This window comes from Anarrhichthys ocellatus, unplaced genomic scaffold (assembly GCF_004355925.1).
Source record: "Anarrhichthys ocellatus isolate YVR2014 unplaced genomic scaffold, GSC_Weel_1.0 scaffold2, whole genome shotgun sequence".
NCBI classification, from domain to species: Eukaryota; Metazoa; Chordata; class Actinopteri; order Perciformes; family Anarhichadidae; genus Anarrhichthys; species Anarrhichthys ocellatus.
In genome coordinates, this window is record NW_022280032.1 from 2,672,834 (window position 1) to 2,681,642 (window position 8,809).

Sequence of the window (8,809 nt, forward strand, 5' to 3'; positions counted from 1 at the left end):
TGTTTAATGACCTTCTAAAGTATTGTTCTATTGTACTTTTTTATGATATACATTTGATATTTTTATGACACTCTTTACCACATACTATACTATGACTTGTTTGATGTCATACTCTATGACATTTTATACTTTAGATATTTTTAGGAATGATTATGAAAGTTTTATTTGTCCAACTATAGTGTGAATTATTTTTTTAAAATAATACTCTTCTGCCCTCAGACAGAAGATCAGGAAGGTACCAAGGCTAGATGGTGTGTCAACCTCCTGCCTTAAAGTCTGGTCTGACCGGCTCGGCTTCATCTTCACACAGACCATCACCAGATCACTGGAGCTGTGAAGTCACATTCAGTTTTAAACCCTCCATCACAGGATTACATGACTACAAACAGGGCTGTTAACATCACTGCACACCAGTCACACCCTAGAACCTTTTTGACGACATGCTACACTATGACTTTTTATATTTTTGGTGACATGCTAGGATATATTTATGACATCTTTACTATGACCGTTTCACTCCATACTATACATTTATTAAAACATACTATGACATTTTTTGTAGGTCATAAAAATCATAGTATAGAATGTTTTAAACTAGGAGTGTTTAACATTTTTAACAGCATACACTGACTATTTCATGATATCTTTTATTTATTTTTTTCATGACCGTTTTGGCACAATATACTATGACATTTTTGTCAGTGGCTACACTTTAAGTAAATATGCCGTACATGCATCCAGTAAGCATTACAACACTTTAGTTAGAGATTCCAAGTTCAGTTAAAGCAAGACTGGGAGAAAACCAGTTTCAACATGTTTAGATGTTGGAATGTATTTTATTGTGACTGCAATGTCAGATTTGATCCTCCAACACACATTCACACAGTGAACAGTACACAAAGTGTAGATGGTAAGAATTTATTAAAAGAACATATGTACAAGGTTAACAACACAAAGGTTGTTTTGTGTTTGAGGTTACAAGAAAAAAGAAAAAAGAAAAAAAATGAGGAAAACTGTTCGAACCAGAAATAGAAGACTAGCATTGTGGGAAAAATAAAATAACAGAACACATGAGAACCTAAAGAACAGGACGATGATTGTTCTAATGCTACAGGCAGGGTTGGCAGCACCTATCAACAGGGTAATTAAAACACTATGGATCAGTTCTAACCTCGCAGATAATGAGTTCGCTCACTGGTTTTGGTACTTCAAAACAAAACGAATGATTTTTTGCTCAAACGGTATTATCTATTTTCCATCCAACCAGAAGAATAGACATTAAACGGGGGGGGGGACGACAGACTCCTGCTACGTTAAAATAAGAGCCAATGACCTCCAGAACGATCCAACCTGAAATGGGCCAAACCCCGATACACACAAAACATCAATAGCAGCAGGTTTTCCTTTTCTCTTTAAAAAAAAAATAAAAAATGTGGCAAGTTCCAGGTGTTTCCTCCAAAGTGCTCCATACAAACACAGAAATTGTCAGTTCTCAGACCCCCTGGTACCCAGCATCAGGCATTTGACAGGCAGTAAGGTGCGCACGGCAAGTACATTCACACTGAAGAGAGCTTCACTGCGGCTCCGATCCGCTGCCAACAGGCTTCGGCTTTGTCGAAGAGGAAGTGCAAGGACAGAAATGGTGATAGAGCCCGACGTTTATCTTAAGGAATGACCAAGTGTAAAAAAAGGTAAAGTAACTACCTTTCAGGAATGACAGTAGAAGTCCATTGGATAAAAAAAAAAGAAGGGCTGAACCATGTTGGCAATGAGAGTTTATGGAGATGAGTTCAAGTTCCACCACGACTGAGTGTTCACTTTGAAAATAAAAACGTAAAGAGACCAATTCAATCTGAATGGGTTTTGATTAAATAGGTCCATGAGCCTTCGTGTTTCACTTCCTGTCTGGGTGGATTGACGCATTAGTAGATGGTGAGGCTGACCGACCGGTTCATCTTCTTGCCGATGAGTCTGGAGGTTCTGGGATTCGACTGGACTGTGGAGCGGGTCAGGATCCTGTCGGTGGACAAAACCTTCTCCTCGGCTGCAGCTCGAGCCTGCTGGGCCTTCTTCAGCTCCCTGAGGAAGACAAAGGGAGACGGTTATGATTGAGACCTGAAGACTTTGACCACGTAAACAGGTTTATCTAATAAACAGTGTCCCACCCACTGATGAGCAACAATGAGCTCAATAGCGCCGCCTTTGTTGTTGAATACTTACTTCTGGAGCAGCGCGTTCTTGAACTTCTCCGCGTTGAGCTCGACTCGGAGCTGATCGGCACTCATTCTGGCAGCAGTGAGGAGCACCGGGTGTTTGATGAGTTCAGATGTTGATGGCCGTCTACTTGGATCGGGATGGATCATCAGCTGATAGACGAGAAAACATAAAAGATTCAGTAAAAAAGCTGCTCAACAAGGATGCGACAACAAGAAAGCACACAAAGTCATCTCCCAATAGAAATGATTTAGTTAATTAATTCAACTCATTATCTCAGCACTGATGATGCTCACAGCTAAATTAGCTATAAACAGCTTAAGTTACAGTTTTATAGCAGAGATAAACAATTCAAGTAAAAAAAAAAAACAGCATTAAGTCGTCTCAAAAACATTTTCTTAAGGGCCTTTATTTTGAAAGAAATTGAACAAATTTAGAAAGGAATTATCAACATGCAGACACCCTCCGACAGAGGATGTCTAGTGTTCACGTAGCTGATCTGATTCAACATGAACGCACTGATAGAAGTAAGACACAGAGAGTTGTCCGTTACCTTGAGAAGACTAAGAAACTCTGGAGAAAGCACTTGTGGGATGGCGGGCAGTTTTCCCTCTCGGATCTCGTGCCATTTGTCTCCGTTGGTGGGAAGAGGCTCCGCCCCAGAGGCGCTGACGACGGTCAGAGCCAGAGCAAAGATGTCCGCCTTGGTCAACTTACTGTAGTCCTACGAAACAGGAAACCAGACCAACGAGGAGAAACGTTAACACCTTTGTGAAGCTCTGTTTAAAAGTAAAGGCAGTTCTTAAGAGAAAGATGACAAACCTCTTGTAAAACTTCATTGGCCAGATATCTGCTGTCACCTTCCTCCACTTGAGGGTTGTTCACTCGTGTCACATGACCAAGATCACCTGGAGAGGAAAAACAATCAATAGATTAAAGCCATGACCATCTTTACAGCGATTAATATTAGTAAACAAAACAAAGTTATCACACAGGAAGACGTGGAAGCAGCTTACCTATTTTGTAGACGACGCTGGTGGTCAGTCCCTCGTCATCATCACATTCATCACAGCTGGATACAGACTTCCGTGAAATAAAGATATTACCTTAAATAAGGGGGTTGACATTTCCATTAGTTTCTGACCTCTAAATGTTGATAATACTCTAGATCCTGTTGTTTAAAATACACAAATATAGAAGTGTTATCTGTAGTATTTAAAGTCCAGAATTCTCTATTGCGACTACCATTAGTGTAACTTTCACATCTCAAAGTACTCACTGGGCTTGATGTCCATGTGCACCAGAGACGTAGAGTGGATGTACTTGAGTCCCCGCGTGACCTGCAGCAGCAGGTCTTTCAGCTCCAGCTCGGTCAGGTAACTGAGCCGCCTGTAGTTCTCGGCGATGGCGTCGGAGAGCGTGCCGCCGTTGCAGTACTCGTTCTGGATGAGCATGTGGTCGTCCTCGGCCCAGGCGGAGTAGTAGCGCACCACGTGGGGGTGTTGGCCCAGCACGGCGTGGGCGTACACCTCCCGCAGGGCGTTCTGTCTGTGGAGGAGGGGAAACACCGGTTTAATTAACAACTTATACCAACTTGTAGATCCAATTAGGCAAAGGAGCACTTTGTGTACTCTATAATATTGATTATTGAGGCTGAAAGTTTTAAGGCTCAGAATAGACATCTTTCACGCTAGACTTCAGGTAACGAGCGCCCCCCCCCCGCCCTCCCAAAAAAAGACATTATCTCCGGCAAGACCGTTTCAGGTTGTGATTAAGTCAACTTACTCGTCTATTGATCCTGCCAGAGGTTTCTTCGATCTCTTGATGGCGTAGATGCAGCCATCGAGTCTTTTCACGCACTTGAAAACGGCACCAAACTCTCCACAGCCGATCTTCTCCAGCTCGAGGAACTCTGAGGTGTACCTGGACATCATGTTGCTCTCCATCATGGTGATCCTCTGAGAGCAGAACAACATTTATTATTAACATTTCAGCTGCTTCACAACAAACACTTTTCATAACCATTTAAATCAAGAGATCTCCTCTGCAAATGGGTTTTAACCCATCTACATATAACAAGGCATGTGGAGTAGTGATTTTGCTAGTACATTTTGTAGTTAAAACTATTTATGTGCAATACATCTACCGACTCTGTATTGGATATGCATGTTTGTTACAATGTTTATTCAATACATCCACTTGTGCTCTAATGGTGTAATTACATTAAATCCTCTTTATAGGAAAATTAGTTTTGGATCGCAAAACAAAAAGTCATTTATCCAACAAAAAAATACAGAATATTTTCCATGTCATGTCAGGATTTTACTATTTTTTTTTTTTTACATTTAATATGCTTTATGATCAATCATCTAACTGAAATAAACACCAACAGGTTATTCAATGATGCAAACATCATTTGTTGCAACTCTGAAGATGAAGCGTGTGCTGAACACACCGTTTTGTGAAATATTGAATCTGCACAATATGCAACAAGTGTCCAGTGAAGAGAAATAAATTAACGATATTCCCAACAGTGACGTGTGCATCACTGTATGTCAATGTAAATCACGTGAACGGTTAATTACCTTGGATGGTGGCAAGACTTCCTCCTCTCCCTCACCGTCACTCGCCTCCATGTCTTCTCCACAGGAGCTGAAAGACAGAAGACGATAGACGCTGTTGGTTAGCATTCTGTACAGCAGGGGGCAGCACCAGGGGCTTCACAAGCACATGGCAGAGTCCACCAGAAACCATGAGGTCTTGGTTCCCAGCCAAACCCCCATGCACACTTAGTCAACGGCTTTAACGTATCTGGTTATTATAACAATGGGTCCAATCTGTGCTCAAGATAAAAGGTTAACCTGTCCAGCATGGCGGGTAACAGGTTTTGCATTACTGTAAGATTAAAAGTTATAATACACAAAGTGACCAGGAACGTATGCAACCAAAATATTGACTACAGTTTGTCACCTCCCCCCCTCGGCTGTTTTGGACAAGTACAACAATCTGCAGGTGTTTTAGGTACAACAGATTCTTGGGATTGGTCCCTCTCTAAAGACAGAAGGGTATTTCTAACAAGACAGGAAAAACTCACTCATTCCAGTGTGCTCGCTTCCTGCTTCTCTGCTGTGTGGCAGACTGGATGAGGAGGGAGTCGGGTGTGAAGGGGTTAAAGTTGACCAGGGGGGTCTGCTGTCTCCTGCTGGTGTCTGTGAGTGACTTTCCTGAAGGGTCCACATTCTTGAACAGGGCAACTCTCCTGCTGGAGGATCCCGAGCCGGAGGCCCTGGCTCTGGACAGCAAGCTCTGAGGGACAAAAATAAAAAGACAGATTTAGTGCGTTGTTAATTACTTTTAGAAGATTTAAAAGCAGAATATCTACTGCATAAAAGAGTAATTACACAAAAAGGGGAGTGTAGTTCTGAAATAAAGTACTGTATCTAAACTTGCTGTGTAATCTAGGATTCAGAAAAACAAACATGTCCAGACATACAACTTCAGATCCCTGAATCATTTGGCTGGTCGACAGCCTGTTACAGTGGAGCATTACGCAACAGTACAGTGGAGCATTAAGTGGGTCAACCTGGTTAACTGAGCTCTAAAAACCGACCTGGTGTTTACTTAAGCTTGGTGTTGCTTGTTTTTTTCCGATTGTCTTCCCAATTTAAAAGAGTGATAACTCAAAAAGCAATAAATGTGCAAAAAAGCCCAAAATATGATTGTAGACATTTAGAAGAAAAAAAGTACTGTAAATATTGTGTGGACGTGTTTTTGCAAGGCGATACCGAATTTTAACCGATGCAAAAAGAAGGCTAATGTTCTCCAATACACACTTAACATCGATATAGTATCGGTGTTACTTGTTTCTTCCCAAATAAACAAGTGACAAAATCCAAAAGCAGCAAAATAAATGTGCAAAAGCCCAAAATATGATTGTAGAGATCTAGAAAAAAAAAAAAGAAAAAAAAAGTACTGTAAAATGTTGTGTGGGCGTGTTTTTGCAAGCAGATACCAAACTTTAACCCATGTAAAAAGAAGGCCAATGTTCTCTAATAAACACTTAACATCGATGTACTTCTATTATCAACAAATACCAACCTTTGGTGTGTGCGGTGTGTCAAAAAGTCTGAGTTTTCTGAAGGTTTTGTGCGGAGGTGTGTCGGGACAGTCTGGGATCGGAGAGCTGGATCCGTCCCCGTCGTCCTGCACGAAAGACCGCTCCGGTGATGACCCTCCTGCTCCGTACAGCCGAGAAGAGAGAGCCTTCCGCGGCGACGGCGAGCAGTTGGCGAAGACGACGCTGCTCGGTGACCGCAGCAGGTGAGACGGAGAACCGAAGCTCTCCTCGTCCCACAGCTCCACGTCGGACTGGTTCAGCGGGCTGCTGTTACCGTTGTCGACCGTGTCCCGTCGCACTGGCATCGGGGAGTCCATCTCCGTGAAGCCGGACTCTCCTCCGGTGCTGTTGTTGACGTCCTCGATGGGCTCGTCCTCTCCGTCGCTACACGTGAACTGTAACTTCTGCCGAATTATTACCGGAGCTTTAGGAGGAGATCCGTGCCCATGTCGACCGCAGCTCGACATTTTTGTAAGGATTTTAAAACACCCGGGGTCGTCGTCGACGGGGAAAAATAAAAAAAAATCACGTGGTTGAACCCCCACTACTGTTAGCAGTGACGATTCTCGCTAAAATAAGAAAAACAACACGAAGCTAGTAAACTTCTAACTACCTTAAAGTTAAAAAGGTATCGGTACAAGTGTCCAAAAAAGTACCGTGAGTCGCTTAAAGGTCAGTTACCATCCCAGGAAACGTTAACGTGTGCGAACTCCTCCAACACGCCCATCCAACACGGAGCAATGGCCCCAGAGTAGCGAAGAGGAACAACGTCCCGAAGACGGTGTTAAAACACAAAATAAAGAACAAACACATGCACTACTCGGTCCGGTCGAGTATCGGTATCCGTCACTAACCTCTCGATGGCTCACCCACGACGGTACACGTCTTACCACGCAATAAAACCCACACTAATGTTTACAACACACAAAAAGTTTGAATGAGCCTTTCCTATCAACGCGCGTGGCAGAAGGACTTCCCGCGACCGTTAGTCACATGGCCCCCGCGCAGCCAATCAGAGCGCGTCTCGGATTTTTTGAAAGAAGGGCGTTCCAGAAGGAGGCGTTACGTCATCCGTGGAGTAAGCGGCAGCGATCTGGCGCGAACACCGCGTGCCCATCTTTCAAGTCACACAATTACTTTAATCGAGACAATGCGTCCATTGTTTACACGGTGTGATCAAGGAAACCGCGACACATGAATATATATCAAGGTCCAGTTTCAATACGGACCCCTTTATGCTCAGTTTATGGTTGATACGACACACAATGCAAATAAAACAATTACTTTAAGGCAATAAAACGGTTCCCAGTGGTCATAAAGCACACCCACCAGTGCATTTACTCTATACTTTTACTTTACTTGAGTATTTAAGTTTCATGTCACCCTATACTTCCACTACATTTCAGAGAGATATAGTGTACTTTTTAATCCATTACATTTATATGACAAAACATTTATAAAATATGATACTGCATTATACATTTAACTATCAGTAATAATGTAGTTACACATGTGCTCCACCTCAAACAGTTGTGATACTAAAATGCTGCTGAGTGTTAAAGAATCAGTATTAATATTCCAATATAATATAACTATATGAAAGCGACCATTACTTCAATATAAACAGATACTACAATGTAAACATACTCAGTTGCAAGTAATATTAATATACAAACATACTGATTTACAAGTAAAAAAAAAAATAAAACATATTTAATTATATTCTTAGCCTAAATATTGTTAGAAAGAATTACTTGATTAATTAATTATGCATAAAGGACCTTTGTGTTACTGCATTGTTTTATATATGATTTTTTATAACTAACAAAGTATAATATCAATTTAGCAGTGTGTTGAGATTGAGTGAATTTTAGCCACTTTATATATTGTTGGTTTTTCAAACATCTGTAGAAGAAAGTACAATATAAGAGAACTAGGAGCAATGATAAAAATAAAACCCAAGTAACAGTAGAGTTATCTCTAAATCGTACAGTATTTGAGTAAATGTAGTTAATTTCAATCACTGCTTAAGTCTAAAGGTGGGTTTTTAAAAACCAACATGAAAATATATTTTCCCAAATTGTATACAGTTGTGTGAAAAAGTGTTTGCCCCCTTCCTGATTTCTTATCTTTTTGCATGTTTGTCACACTTAAATGTTTCAGATCATCAAACAAATTTAAATATTAGACAAAGATAACACAAGTAAACACAAAATGCAGTTTTTAAATGAAGGTTTTTATTATTAAGGGGGGAAAAAAATCCAAACCTACATGGCCCTGTGTGAAAAAGTGATTGCCCCCTAAACCCAATAACTGGTTGGGCCACCCTTAGCAGCAACAACTGCAATCAAGCGTTTGCGATAACTGGCAATGAGTCTTTTACAGCGCTGTAGAGGAATTTTGGCCCACTCATCTTTGCAGAATTGTTGTAATTCAGCCACATTGGAGGGTTTTCGAGCATGAACCGCCTTTTTAAGG

At 41.3% G+C, this 8,809-nt stretch overlaps 1 protein-coding gene across 1 annotated transcript; it reads right to left on the reverse strand.

Moving 5' to 3' along the window:
• Positions 1-684: 684 nt before the first annotated feature.
• On the reverse strand, positions 685-7,586 carry wee1 (WEE1 G2 checkpoint kinase). Its single transcript, XM_031856099.1, has 10 exons — positions 6,313-7,586; positions 5,309-5,520; positions 4,800-4,866; positions 4,000-4,172; positions 3,494-3,762; positions 3,231-3,320; positions 3,037-3,122; positions 2,768-2,938; positions 2,221-2,366; positions 685-2,079 (listed from the first exon to the last, which is right to left on the reverse strand). The coding sequence occupies exons 1-10, from the start codon at positions 6,796-6,798 to the stop codon at positions 1,923-1,925; spliced, it is 1,857 nt and encodes a 618-aa protein (XP_031711959.1). The 5' UTR covers positions 6,799-7,586; the 3' UTR covers positions 685-1,922.
• Positions 7,587-8,809: the final 1,223 nt, after the last annotated feature.